General features: G+C 49.6%; 1 protein-coding gene across 1 annotated transcript in view; it reads right to left on the minus strand.

Annotated features, from left to right (window-relative positions):
• The window catches only part of bmp2k (BMP2 inducible kinase), a 74,746-nt gene that overhangs the window by 36,741 nt on the left and 22,324 nt on the right, over positions 1-15,681 (minus strand). Inside the window, exons 2-4 of the mRNA XM_083644858.1 lie at positions 9,168-9,286; positions 7,759-7,864; positions 6,292-6,434 (exon numbers count right to left, since the gene is read on the minus strand). Coding sequence (XP_083500984.1) covers positions 6,292-6,434; positions 7,759-7,864; positions 9,168-9,286 — 368 coding nt within the window. The remainder of the gene's footprint in view (positions 1-6,291; positions 6,435-7,758; positions 7,865-9,167; positions 9,287-15,681) is intronic.

Genomic DNA, 15,681 nt, shown 5'->3' on the forward strand with positions numbered 1-15,681 from the left:
CAGACAGAGAGCTTACGACGGGACAGAGACAGACAGAGAGCTCAGGACGGGACAGAGACAGACAGAGAGCTCAGGACAGGACAGAGACAGACAGAGAGCTCAGGACGGGACAGAGACAGACAGAGAGCTTACGACGGGACAGAGACAGACAGAGAGCTTACGACGGGACAGAGACAGAGAGCTTACGACGGGACAGAGACAGACAGAGAGCTTACGATGGGACAGAGACAGACAGCGAGCTCAGGACGGGACAGGGATAGACAGAGAGCTCAGGACGGGACAGAGACAGACAGCGAGCTCAGGACGGGACAGAGACAGACAGAGAGCTTACGACGGGACAGAGACAGACAGAGAGCTTACGATGGGACAGAGACAGACAGAGAGCTTACGATGGGACAGAGACAGACAGAGAGCTTACGATGGGACAGAGACAGACAGAGAGCTTACGATGGGACAGAGACAGACAGAGAGCTTACGATGGGACAGACAGAGAGCTTACGATGGGACAGAGACAGACAGAGAGCTTACGATGGGACAGAGACAGACAGGGAGCTTACGATGGGACAGACAGAGAGCTTACGATGGGACAGAGACAGACAGAGAGCACAGGACAGGACAGAGACAGACAGAGAGCTTACGATGGGACAGACAGAGAGCTTACGATGGGACAGAGACAGACAGAGAGCTTACAATGGGACAGAGACAGACAGGGAGCTTACGATGGGACAGACAGAGAGCTTACGATGGGACAGAGACAGACAGAGAGCTTACGATGGGACAGAGACAGAGACAGACAGAGAGCTTACGATGGGACAGAGACAGACAGAGAGCTTACGATGGGACAGAGACAGACAGAGAGCTTACGATGGGACAGAGACAGAGAGCTTACGATGGGACAGAGACAGACAGAGAGCTTACGATGGGACAGAGACAGACAGAGAGCTTACGACGGGACAGAGACAGACAGAGAGCTTACGATGGGACAGAGACAGACAGAGAGCTTACGATGGGACAGAGACAGACAGAGAGCTTACGATGGGACAGAGACAGACAGAGAGCTCAGGACGGGACAGAGACAGACAGAGAGCTTACGATGGGACAGAGACAGAGAGCTTACGATGGGACAGAGACAGACAGAGAGCTCAGGACGGGACAGACAGAGAGCTTACGACGGGACAGAGACAGACAGAGAGCTTACGATGGGACAGAGACAGACAGAGAGCTTACGATGGGACAGAGACAGACAGAGAGCTCAGGACGGGACAGACAGAGAGCTTACGACGGGACAGAGACAGACAGAGAGCTCAGGACGGGACAGAGAGCTTACGACGGGACAGAGACAGACAGAGAGCTCAGGACGGGACAGACAGAGAGCTTACGACGGGACAGAGACAGACAGAGAGCTCAGGACGGGACAGACAGAGAGCTTACGACGGGACAGAGACAGACAGCGAGCTCAGGACGGGACAGAGAGCTTACGACGGGACAGAGACAGACAGAGAGCTCAGGACGGGACAGACAGAGAGCTTACGACGGGACAGAGACAGACAGAGAGCTCAGGACGGGACAGACAGAGAGCTTACGACGGGACAGAGACAGACAGCGAGCTCAGGACGGGACAGACAGAGAGCTTACGACGGGACAGAGACAGACAGAGAGCTCAGGACGGGACAGACAGAGAGCTTACGACGGGACAGAGACAGACAGAGAGCTCAGGACGGGACAGACAGAGAGCTTACGACGGGACAGAGACAGACAGAGAGCTCAGGACGGGACAGACAGAGAGCTTACGACGGGACAGAGACAGACAGAGAGCTCAGGACGGGACAGAGACAGACAGAGAGCTTACGATGGGACAGAGACAGACAGAGAGCTTACGATGGGACAGAGACAGACAGAGAGCTTACGATGGGACAGAGACAGACAGAGAGCTTACGATGGGACAGAGACAGACAGAGAGCTCAGGATGGGACAGAGACAGACAGCGAGCTCAGGACGGGACAGAGACAGAGAGCTAAGTTACGACCCTACAGAGAGTTCTGACAGGAAGAGGAGACAGACACAAGGTCAACAGAGAAGGATTTAAGAGCGCCTGAGGAAGAAGTGAGCTACTGAACGAGAGGCCGAGCGGCTCCATACTGTTGACAGCTCAGGGTTAAGCTTCTTCTTCTTGTTTTTTGCACTCTCACTTCCCCTGGCGATGCGTGACTGGGCCTCCCTGCTCTTTTGTGTCCCTGAGATGTTACGTAAGAGATGTAGGCCGAACAGATAGACGTGGAACAGAGGAGAGCCCTGTGGAGCTGAAGGGAGCTGAAGGGAGCACTCTGTTTAGAGGCTTGTCCAACTGGACAGAGAACAGCAGCCCACTGATGGAGCTCAGGACAATTCAAGCAGGGGGGGCGGGGAGTGAACCACCGGCCACCAGGCAGCCATCAGCAGAACCAGGGGGGCGGGGAGTGAACCACCGGCCACCAGGCAGCCATCAGCAGAACCAGGGGGGCGGGGAGTGAACCACCTCCCACCAGGCAGGCATCAGCAGAACCAGGGGGGGGGGGGAGTGAACCACCTCCCACCAGGCAGCCATCAGCAGAACCAGGGGGGCGGGGAGTGAACCACCTCCCACCAGGCAGGCATCAGCAGAACCAGGGGGGGGGGGGAGTGAACCACCTCCCACCAGGCAGCCATCAGCAGAACCAGGGGGGCGGGGAGTGAACCACCTCCCACCAGGCAGGCATCAGCAGAACCAGGGGGGGGGCAGGGAGTGAACCACCGGCCACCAGGCAGCCATCAGCAGAACCAGGGGGGCGGGGAGTGAACCACCTCCCACCAGGCAGGCATCAGCAGAACCAGGGGGGGGGGGGGGAGTGAACCACCGGCCACCAGGCAGGCATCAGCAGAACCAGGGGGGGGGGGGGAGTGAACCACCGGCCACCAGGCAGGCATCAGCAGAACCGGGGGGGGGGGGGGAGTGAACCACCGGCCACCAGGCAGGCATCAGCAGAACCAGGGGGGGGGGGGGAGTGAACCACCGGCCACCAGGCAGGCATCAGCAGAACCAGGGGGGGGGGGAGTGAACCACCTCCCACCAGGCAGGCATCAGCAGAACCAGGGGGGGGGGGGGAGTGAACCACCGGCCACCAGGCAGGCATCAGCAGAACCAGGGGGGGGGGGGGGAGTGAACCACCGGCCACCAGGCAGGCATCAGCAGAACCAGGGGGGGCAGGGAGTGAACCACCGGCCACCAGGCAGCCATCAGCAGAACCAGGGGGGGCGGGGAGTGAACCACCTCCCACCAGGCAGGCATCAGCAGAACCAGGGGGGGGGGGGGAGTGAACCACCGGCCACCAGGCAGGCATCAGCAGAACCAGGGGGGGGGGGGGAGTGAACCACCTCCCACCAGGCAGGCATCAGCAGAACCAGGGGGGGGGGGGAGTGAACCACCGGCCACCAGGCAGGCATCAGCAGAACCAGGGGGGGGGGGGGGGGGGAGTGAACCACCGGCCACCAGGCAGCCATCAGCAGAACCAGGGGGGGCAGGGAGTGAACCACCGGCCACCAGGCAGCCATCAGCAGAACCGGGGGGGGGGAGTGAACCACCTCCCACCAGGCAGGCATCAGCAGAACCGGGGGGGGGGGGGGGGGATTGAACCACCGGCCACCAGGCAGGCATCAGCAGAACCAGGGGGGGGGGGGGGGTGGAGTGAACCACCGGCCACCAGGCAGCCATCAGCAGAATGACAGACGCACAGCTTTTGGGCTGTGATTAAAGTGATGGTGAACTTTGGTAGTACAGTATCTTGGTCTGTGTATCTTCCTCCATGATAAAACTCTAAAGTCTGTGCTTCTGTGATCTGTTGCTCCGGTAGATGAAACCCGATGTATTTATTTTCCCCACTTCTAGCACATAAAGGAACGCCATCATCATTCTGCTTATTTTTGTGTGAAGTCTACACATCGGGAGCATTTCTTTCAGTAATATTTTCCAAACCTATATCAGTCAATGCAACCGTGCATACCAACGGCGAAGTTTCTCTGAGCGTTATTGCGGTGTTTATTTTTTCAGACCAAGGTCGATTTTTCAGAGAAATTTGCTTCCGACGTGTACACAGCTGTTGCTGTGATTTACAGGTGGGTCAAAATTTTGCATCGCAATTTCGTGCTGTATATTCACATCGCTCTTGGTGTGTAAGTCATGTAAACCCCTTAATCAAAATATTTTATTGTTTAGAATAAGGATAATAGTCAGTTTATTGCAGTCCATGTATCCCGGGACCTTGCTGTGCGGCAACCGTGCTAACCACTGAGCCACCGTGCTGCAGACTGTGAAGTAAGAACAAAAGTGATTTCTGCCCTGAATATAGAGAGAGAGGAGGAGGAGGGAGAGGAGGAGGAGGAGGAGGAGGGAGAGGAGGAGGAGGAGCAGAGAAGGAGGGAGTGGAGGAGAGGAGGAGGAGGGAGAGGAGGAGGAGGAGCAGAGAAGGAGGGAGAGGAGGTGGATGAGCAGGGAAGGAGGGAGTGGAGGAGAGGACGAGGAGGGAGAGGAGGTGGATGAGGAGGTGGATGAGCAGAGAAGGAGGGAGTGGAGGAGGAGGGAGAGGAGGTGGATGAGGAGGTGGATGAGCAGAGAAGGAGGGAGTGGAGGAGAGGAGGAGGGAGAGGAGGAGAGGAGGAGGGAGAGGAGGAGAGGAGGAGGGAGAGGAGGATGAGCAGAGCAGGAGGGAGTGGAGGAGGAGGAGGAGGGAGAGGGAGAGGAGGAGAGGAGGAGAGGAGGAGGAGGAGGGAGAGGATGAGCAGAGCAGGAGGGAGTGGAGAAGGAGGAGGAGGGAGAGGGACAGGAGGGAGAGGAGGAGAGGAGGGAGAGGATGAGCAGAGCAGGAGGGAGTGGAGGAGGAGAGGAAATAGGAGAAGCGGCTGGGAGAGGAAGTGGGGGAGTGAGACGAGTGAGAGGAAAGGGGAAGTGAAAGTGCTCATCTGTACTCTTTCTTGTGCTGAGTGAGCACAGACTTCCAGAGATTTCCCCTCTGCCAACATAACACTGAATTACACTCATCATTGTTCAAGTGGTAAATCCCCAACTTCCCATTTTCTGTGTTTTGATGACAGCTTTAGTGCTGTGGTCTTTCTGCTCTGCCTTTCACACCAGTGTGTCCCGTACTGTCCCGTCGTTGTCCAGTGTGTCCCGTACTGTCCCGTCTTTGTCCAGTGTGTCCCGTACTGTCCCGTCGTTGTCCAGTGTGTCCCGTACTGTCACGTCTTTGTCTAGTGTGTCCCATACTGTCACGTCTTTGTCTAGTGTGTCCTGTACTGTCACGTCTATCTCCAATGTTTTATATTATATTATATTATATATTATTATATTATAATATTGTAACTTGCTACAAATCCTGAGCTTGAAAATTTGGATTGAAGGACCTCTCAGTGCAATTTTCACCCTTTGCAAAGTCATCCTGTGGGCCGGATTGGACCCTTTGGCGGGCCGGTTCTGGCCCACGGGCCGTATGTTTGACACTCCATGGTACAAGATTTGTTGGCAAAACAAACCCTTTGCTGATTTTGTTATTTTCATAGGATTTGTTGACTGTAAACAATGCTGTAAAAAAACACCAGCCCTACCCAGTTCTTCTTCTTGGGTTTATTCCAATGCACTACTGTTGCTGCTGCTGCTCGAAACAGAAAATGCATCACTGCAAGAATAATGTTTCTGGGAAAGAGCTGCCAGTCAGGATGGACAAATAAATGGACATTTATTTGTCTGAAAATTATGACTGAGAAAAGAATGCAGTACTGTACTTGGCCACAAGAACAATGAGGCAGCAGGTTGGAGTTGAGTGTTTTCCCAAAGGATACCGATAAGAAACATGGTTATTGAAGAACATATCGACTGTGTGGTTACGTGTTGAAGAACATATTGACTGTGTGGTTACGTGTTGAAGAACATATTGACTGTGTGGTTACGTGTCACACTTCCCTCAACCCCTGGGTCCTGCTGCCCTGCTGACATAAACACAAGCTGCTTATTGTGTGATAGTATATTAGCACTTTAATAGCAGGCTCTTCCACTGACTCCTCCACTAACTGCAATAGAGTTTAAAAGAGAGAGAGAGGGAGAGGGAGAGAGACAGTGGGCCAGTGTGGAGTTTTGCGAGGGGGAAAAGAAACTGTCGACATCTGTTGTGGCGCTCCAAAATCCTGTTGTAGCGGTGCGCCACAAATCTATCAATGAGTGTGCAACACTGGATTCAAGAGAAGGCTGTTTTAAAAAGGTGTGTTTTGAAGAGAGGTCTTGCTCACCTTCAGGTCTCTGTGGATGACGGGGGTCTTGCACTGGTGCAGGCGGGCGACGGCCTCACAGGTGTCACAGAAGATGTGGAGGACCTCCGGCTCAGTGAAGCCCACGTTCAGCCGCTGGTTCATCTGCTTCACCACCTGACCCGCTGGAGGAGGTGGAGGGAAGGGGGGGAGAAGGGGCGGTCATTTTCAGTCCAAGTGGGAAACAACCATGTTTCATGTCTTGCCTGCAAACTAATTGCCCCTATTAGGACAATGACAAAGTGTTGAACTGTCCTTAATCATGAGTGTGCATTTACATGCACCAACCTCAGTCCAAAACCGTTTAAGGCAAGACTCACAGACTACAGCAACTGTAAATGCCTGAGTCCAATTATTAAGGCCACAATTCATCTTAATTCCTCCGCCAATTTGGCCTCCAAGTAAACTAACTGACTGAATCAAACTCATCGGATTAGTCCATGCATGTAAACCTGGATTATCTGCGACCAATTCTGTGACTTTGCAGCATCTAATGGCTTTATCTAACCATCCGCTTAGAGCACCGTGTGCATGTGAAGTTAGCAACCAAGCACAAAATGGCCATAAAGTTTGACAGGAAATGACAAGCCAAGCCAGCAGGCTGGCATGATTGATAGAGGGGTCACACAAGGACACAGAGGCGGCAACAGGCCATAATATGCTAGCTAGCAGACATGACAGGCCCAAAAATAGAGATTTACAACTCAGACTTTTGTCCACCGGGCGGTGCCGGCGGGCACAGGTAAATGGACACTGCTTAATTATGACCGAGGCTACTGAGGTTGTTTAGTCTTCTAGCCACAATAACAGTGAATCAACCATCAGTTGGTCTCATTATATTCTAAAAAAATGCAGTTGGTGGGTAAATGTTAGACGTTAGTTTATCCTGTCAGTGGCTGGCGTTACTTTTCCTACTGTGGTGGTGAACGGTGACAGATGTCTCTTCGACGACACAACAGCATTCAGTCTCATTCCTATACATTACAAGGAACAAATCATGACATTCTCAGCTTCTGAAATTGGAAGTGGTTCTCTTGCATATTTCAGAAACTGGGAATGTCGTGATCTGTTCCTCATTTTCATTGAGTTTAGCTCTAGTTTTCGGTTTGGTAAAAACCACAAAAGACAGAAATTGCAGTTCGACTGAAGGGTAAATGAGCCAACCATAGAGTAGTACCGCAGGCTTACCCAGAAACCGCCGCCATGCTGGTTCTTAGGGGGGAAAACGCTATGGGATTTCAGTATGGGGGATTTTGGTGAAATGCATGACCTTATTTCATGCATTTAACCAAAATCCCCCATACTAAAATCCCATTGGCTTTCCCCCATACGAACCAGGAAGTGCTACTTCCAGACTCATGCCTGCGGTCCTCTATAAAGCTGGTGATAAGATAGAAGCTGGAGAAGACACTCCTGAAGCAGTGTTTGGGGAACAGAGGGAAGCCCTACCTTTACAGTACTCCATGAGGATGAGGACCTCCCAGACGCTGTCTGACACGGCGTTGATGGTGGAGTCCAGGTAGTTCACGATGTTCTTATGGCCTGAAAGCTCCTTCTACACACAGGAAGAGCAAAAACATGGTTGTGATCAGAACAGAGACACAGAAATAGAGGGGAAAGACAGGAGAAGACGGGGAAATCCCTGTTTGAAATGAGAGTTGTGTCCCCAAAACTGAAATAAGAAATTGTGTACAAAAGTCTTTCCTGTCTCTCTTCACCGATCTAATAAAAAGGCAGAAAACACCCAGAAAAGTCTCAAATAGAAATGCAATCATTCATTGGGTTGCGGTGTTTAGTGTTTGTTTGTCTTCTTGGTCACTCATGAAATGCCTGCATGAGCAGACACTGCTGTGTGTTGTGGAAACTGACACACCTAGAGCAATGTCACCACGCACAAGTGTGTCAGCGTTTCAGGTGTGTGTGTGTGTGTGTGTGTGTGTGTGTGTGTGTGTGTGTGTGTGTGTGTGTGTGTGTGTGTGTGTGTGTGTGTGTGTGTGTGTGTGTGTGTGTGTGTGTGTGTGTGTGTGTGTGTGTGTGTGTGTGTGTGCGTGCACGCGTGTGTAAGTGCGTGTCTGTGTGGTCCTTCGGGAGGGTCATTGTTCCAGTTGATCAGGCAGTGAACACACACACACACACACACCTAGCCAAACAGCTCGGAGGAGTGAGCTGTCCAGTAACAAACTGGGTCAGAAGAAGTTCAACACGAGACATCTGTCTGTTGTTCTTACTTTGAGCAAAGCCCGACACTCAACAAGAGGATATTTAGATTTTTAAATATGACACATCATAAAACCTCTTTGTCAATCATCTCCTGCTACCATTTGAGGCTCCTAACTCTTGGTCTGAAACAAAAGTGTGGAGTATTTCTCAATGGACCAGGTGTGTGTAAATACATTGTCACGCAGCCCACACGGTGCACAGCCTGTGTTCTTGTCAGATTGGAAAATTCCAGAGAACATTCCAGAGGAAGATAAACAGAGAGTCAGAGAACAGGATGGGTCAGGAAGATGAGGCGAGTCAGAGAACAGGATCGGCCTTTAAATGCACCTGTTTGAGGGCTTTTGTCTGATTGAGAACAGGGGAGTGAATGACGACATGCTTAAAATACTTCATGCAAATGCAAATTTGCAAATGCAAATAATGTGACCCATGCAGTTGAGTTGGGGGTTAGAGAGGTACTAGATACTAGATACATTTACAGTCAACTCAGACGACCCAGGTTCAATCCCCATCTCATGCAGATTTTACCAGGCAAACTGGCTATTTTTCCTGTATTCCAGAGTTGTAATCTTCGTCCTTGTTACAATGCAGCAGCAGATCACATACAGGAGGAGAAGGAGAAGAATGCTGCTGCTCACCATGATGGTGATCTCTCTCTTGTAGATGTTCAGGTCCGGCACGTTGTTGACGTACATCCTCTTAAGAGCACAGCGGACGCCGCTGTGCGTGCGAGCCAGGAACACCACCGAAAAGCCTCCTGCAAAAACACAGCATGGAAAGTTAGCATGACACCAGCATATTGACATGAAGTTAGCATGACACCAGCATATTGACATGAAGTTAGCATGACACCAGCATATTGACATGAAGTTAGCATCACACCAGCATATTGACATGAAGTTAGCATGACACCAGCATATTGACATGAAGTTAGCATGACACCAGCATATTGACATGAAGTTAGCATGACACCAGCATATTGACATGAAGTTAGCATCACACCAGCATATTGACATGAAGTTAGCATGACACCAGCATATTGACATGAAGTTAGCATGACACCAGCATATTGACATGAAGTTAGCATGACACCAGCATATTGACATGAAGTTAGCATGACACCAGCATATTGACATGAAGTTAGCATGACACCAGCATATTGACATGAAGTTAGCATGACACCAGCATATTGACATGAAGTTAGCATGACACCAGCATATTGACATGAAGTGATGTTCCAGGACTCGGACACGTACTCATTTTCAGGACTCGTGACTCGACTTAGACTTGAGCACTGATGACTCGGACCTGGACTCGAGCATTAATGCATTCGGACTCTGAAGATGGAGACGAGGACTTGGAAATTGATAAAAAAAATGATTTTTTTTATATGCCCTAATAACTTAGCATAATATATTGATAGCTATATTAATATTGTGACATTTATTCACTTCCATGCCAGGGCAGGCACGTGTGTTCCACCTAGGTACATGTGGATTCATGCTTATGGTTCAGTAACTCCGGACAGGGACTCAGGTAATGGGGACTCAACTCAGAATCGACTGGACTCACTTGGACTCAAACAACACTGGGAACTCGAGACTTGACTCGACTTATACGGACTGCGTGTGTGTGTGTGTGTGTCTGTGTCTGTGTGTGTGTCTGTGTGTGTCTGTGTGTGTCTGTGTCTGTGTGTGTTCGTGCGTATGCGTGTGCGTGTGCGTGTGTGTGTGTGTGTGTGCGTGTGTGTGTGTGTGTGTGTGTGTGTGTGTTCGTGTGTTCGTGTGTCTGGGTGAATGGACACTAGCGCTCTGATGATGGGACAGTCCTGGGTCTCATTAGGAGCTTCTCACTGACTCATTGAGTGGTGGGCATCAAAGCCCCCCAGACCGCGGGAGGAGAAAGAAACCATCGACCACAATGGTCCGCTTGTTGCCCAACAAGGTCAAAGGTCAAACATGGATTTGGATTGGGAATGAGAGGAGGAGACAATGGCCTTCATTCAAGAGCGCATCAATACCAAATCCAAAGGGCTCTGGCGACCTCTCTGTGTTGTCTTGATAACATTATGTCATGTCTTCTGTGTATGTGAGTTACTGTACATGGTGTATGCTTTGATGAGGTTGTTTGTATAGGTCTTAAATGGCTCGTGCTTCCAGTACAAAAATTGTGTTTGGTTTTCAATTCACTGTGGATTTTAAACATCTGTCAAATAAAATCAATTAATCAATCTATCCTGCAAGTGAGGTAAAGCATACATAAACAAACCGAGGCCTAGCTCTCCCTTGTGTGTCATCACAATAGTGAAAGTTACTGTAGCAGACATAATCAGATTAGGAGGAGGGGGCAGCGCTGAAGCTAACGCAGCCAGCAGCTAATGAGGTAAAAGACAACCTGTTCCAGCCAGACGCACAGCTGATAACAAACAAAGGAGGCAACGCACAGCCTGGCTGGGAAATTACCAGCAGCAGCAGCCACCAACAACAACATGCTGGTCAATCAGGACTGGTAGTGTGTGTATATATACGGTACACTTTGATACTTTTGAAAATCAAAGGCGTTTTGTGACTGCTGGATGGCGGTTCATCGATTGGCCGTGTGCTGCCCGCTAGCTGAATGGCCTCTCTGAACCCCTGGGCCCGGCTCTGATTGATTTCCTGTGAACAGGAGAGTGGAGTGCAGAGCCATCCAGAGACTCCGGGGGCAGCGCAGGGAACTTCAAGCAGAAAATTGAATCATATGACATTGTGTCTTGTGAGAGAGCTGCTTTGAAAAACAGCAGGAAACAGTGTTATTATGAGGTAGAGCGGAGCCGCACTGGCAGGACAACGTCAATAGGAGAGCCACTTTTCCAGCAAAACACCAAAAGCAACCGCAACCAAGCGTATCTGCCTACTATCTAGGGCCCTATGAAGTCAGCTTTCCAAATCATTTTTATATCTCTGAATTCTATGTTTTACTGTTTACGCTATTTTTAATCACCAGAAAAAGTATCTCATAATGTGATGAATGAACAAATAAACAAACAATAAGATATAACAGTAGATTTGTAATGGTGCAACACAATATTGCACTTTCTTTTTCAAACGCTTCAATACAGAGTCAAAACAAATAGGCTACAAGCAATACAACCACAAAGTGCTGAATAAATTCAAGTCTTGAATCTGCTGCAGTTGATTGAGTTGCCTCCTATCTGGAGGCAGGCTCTGACTGAGTGAATTAGTTTAGTACAGAGTAGTTTTTAATTACACTTTTATTTTGAAGGCAGAAAGGGGAAATGCTACATGTGAACTGATGGATTTTGACGCTGGTCTGTCTGTGAAAGTGTGAATGAATAAACTGGATGGTGTCTCGTTTCGAGTTGAAGCAGTGTTGCCAGCTTTTCCAGGGACTGTTGGCTGCTCAGAAAGTTTGTAGAAGTCGCCAGCTGACAACATATGATAAGTGACATATCAATATGCACGCTGTGGCATCGTCCGTTTTAAATATCAAGTGTTGACTCCACCCGCCTGGGCGAACGCACTAGCAAATACAAGTGCTACAGTCAGTCCCTGCTGTGTGAAGCACTCAGACCTCTCTAGGTTACAAAAGTAAGTAGAGAAAAACAGCCATCAGCCAAACCGGTTTGGTACCAATTTATTGCCAAATGCTTTGGAATTCCACACATTTATAACAGGCTTGGTCAGGAAAAAATCAACAGATCACTTTTGAGAAATAAAGTCGCCAAGCGGGCAAGATAATGCAATATTCCAACGTTGATCGTCGTTGAATGAAAGTGCCTGCGAGCCGCCAATGAAAGCTTCTCGAGCCGCAAAATGCTCGCGAGCCACGCAATGAGTAACTATAGGAAGTAGAGGGACTCTTTGCAAGCTGAAACCCACTTTATAATTCTGCCATATACAAAGAAGCCATCAGTGTATTCATCTCGTGTAAATATCCAGCTCTTTGTTCCTGCTCACACTGAGAGATGGAGGATGCAGGAGTGAAGAACAAAGATCAAAGTTGCTGAAGCGAGAGCAGAGTGCAGATGAGGGGGTAGCATGATGAGCCGGCTGGCAGATTTAACACAGTCAGTCAGGCACAGGGCCAAGAGGCTAGGAGGAGGAGCACGCTATGAAGCATGCTCCTCAAGACAAGATGCAGAACAGATCACCTTCACTGGAGCAATCAATCAATCCTTCTTAAGAGAGAGAAGAAAAGATCCAGAAAAGCTCCACTCAACAACATCCTAACATGCCAAATTAACTCCCACGTCGTTGCTTTCCAGAGTTCTTCGCACACGACGTCCCTGCAGAGCATTCCTGTCGATCCTGACTGTGATTCCGTGCCACCAGCTGTGAGCTGTCTGTCTATACAGAGAGGGACTTTTCTCACTGATCCCCTCAGCAGCCGGCGCGGTGTCTCCGGGGACCAGGTGGCTTTAGGGAAGCAGAGAGAAGAGAGAGGCCGGCCGGGGGGGCGCGGACCGGACCGGAGCGCCCCGACGCTGCGTGTCTGCCTGCTGGCCTGCCCCACCACCACTGATAGGGCTTTCACACCGGCAGGGCTCCGTGCCGGTTCCGGTTCCAGAACCCTAATCTGAACTGGCCGGCGCGTTCAGACCGAAAAAATAATTGGTTCGGAACCTGAAAAGTTGGTTCTCAGCGGAACCAAAAAATAGTTGGTTTTCCGTGACATCATCAGTGGGCGTGTCTCATTCTAGGCTGTGAAAACGAGCAGGAAGGAGAAGAAGGCAGTGACAACACAGAGAAAAATAATTTGCAGTGGTCTCCTGAGGAAACCAAATGTTTAGTGGCGATTTGGGCATCTACCGAATCTCAAGAAAAGCTAGAAAGCAGTACAAGAAAGAGCAAGTCATATGCCGAACTTGCAGAAGAGAGGGCCAAGGCTGGGTTCACTCGAACGCCAGACCAAATAATGAATAAACTTAAAAAAATAAAAATAAACTGAAGGACTACCAAATAATGTCCTCCCACTTTGGTTCCGCTTAAACTGGTGTGAACACGGGCTGGTTCGCCAGAAAGCACCAAGGTTCTGAGACTCCAGAACGTAGCCAGAGCCAGAACCAGAACCGTGTCTGTCTGAAAGCCCTATGAGGGAGACCATATGCTCCAGGATCAGGTTCTCACTCAATCACTGCCCTGGGGCTTTTGTTGACTCCCACCACCACCATGCCAACTGTTCTCACTCAATCACTGCCCTGGGGCTTTTGTTGACTCCCACCACCACCATGCCAACCGCGGAAGTGGTGAAGCTATAGAGTGTATTATTCCCCCGAGTGGCTGTGATGGGATGATTTGTTAGGGGGGCTTTGTGCTCAGCATACCAACTTCCTGGGTAAATGAGGAGGACCTAAACAACACAAAAGGCCCCCTTCACTGTACAGATTGGCTTGCGAGCAATGGGAACAACGTGGTCTGTAACTGGTTGACACTGGCTACACGGATGTAAACACGGATGAGAACGTGGTCTGTAACTGGTTGACACTGGCTACACGGATGTAAACACGGATGAGAACGTGGTCTGTAACTAGTTGACACTGGCTACACGGATGTAAAGACTGAAATAACGTCATCTGTAACTGGTTGACACTGGCTACCCGGATGTAAACACTGAAATAACGTTGTCTGTAACTGGTTGACACTGGCTACCCGGATGTAAACACTGAAATAACGTTGTCTGTAACTGGTTGACACTGGCTACCCGGATGTAAACACTGAAATAACGTTGTCTGTAACTGGTTGACACTGGCTACCCGGATGTAAACACTGAAATAACGTTGTCTGTAACTGGTTGACACTGGCTACACGGATGTAAACACTGATGAGAACGTTGTCTGTAACTGGTTGACACTGGCTACACGGATGTAAACACTGAAATAACGTTGTCTGTAACTGGTTGACACTGGCTACACGGATGTAAACACTGAAATAACGTTGTCTGTAACTGGTTGACACTGGCTACATGGATGTAACGTGGTCTGTAACTGGTTGACACTGGCTACATGGATGTAACGTGGTCTGTAACTGGTTGACACTGGCTACATGGATGTAACGTTGTCTGTAACTGGTTGACACTGGCTACATGGATGTAAACACTGAAATACTCAATGAGTTGCAGTGGGCCAACGTGTAAAGAAAGACTCCCAACAAACAGACAGACTAGACGAGGCAACAGCATGAGTGGGATTCTCATTTAACCGCAGAACTTTTCTTCTAATGAGGATGGCGAAATAGAAAGAACAAAGCAACGCCCCATACCAGGGACTTATGAAAAATTCATACACACACTTTGTGTCTCCAACAAACCATGATGAGAGCAGATCTGCTACACTCATTGATCTCGGAGATCTCTAAATGATCTCGGAGATCTCTAAATAATCTCTGAGATCATTAAATGATCTCGGAGATCTCTAAATAATCTCAGAGGACACATTTCTTCTTATGGTTTGGATTGTGTGCCCTGTATGCAACATTAATATAATGTCCTTTGCCAGTCACAGACCTGTTTAAGTGATGAACTGCACTACGTGTGGTTGTTTTTAGAGATGGTGACATACATTTTATACGCATGCTACAATTGTATGGCCTGTGCTACAAAACTATCAGTATCATGTTACCTCTGTGGCACGAGCGCTATGTGCACATACAGCCCTGATACTGGAAATACTGTAGTTTCTTCCCGCTGTAAATCATCCATCATCCATCCACAAACATCTTGCAGCTCCCTGAGTGGTCTGAACCCCCAGGTTGAGAACCACCAGTAAAAGGCAATAATACACTATGTTTTGTTTTTAGACTGTCACATAAGTTCTGCTAACAGATCCAGTCCACAAATCAAAAGTTCATTCGGTCCAAGTGTGTAAGTGACGTGAACAGAATAGCAAGGTTCCTGTGTTCCTGTGTTCCTTCAGTATGTGATAAAGCATCACTGATGGGCATGTCTAACTCCGGTACTCCGCGCCCATTAGTCACATGTCACTGTCCTTCTCCCTCTCCTCCTGCTGGTCAGATGTCTTCTCACTGTCCTTCTCCCTCTCCTCCTGCTGGTCAGATGTCTTCTCACTGTCCTTCTCCCTCTCCTCCTGCTGGTCAGATGTCTTCTCACTGTCCTTCTCCCTCTCCTCCTGCTGGTCAGATGTCTTCTCACTGT

This window comes from Poromitra crassiceps (genome assembly GCF_964638095.1).
Source record: "Poromitra crassiceps genome assembly, chromosome: 10".
NCBI classification, from domain to species: Eukaryota; Metazoa; Chordata; class Actinopteri; order Beryciformes; family Melamphaidae; genus Poromitra; species Poromitra crassiceps.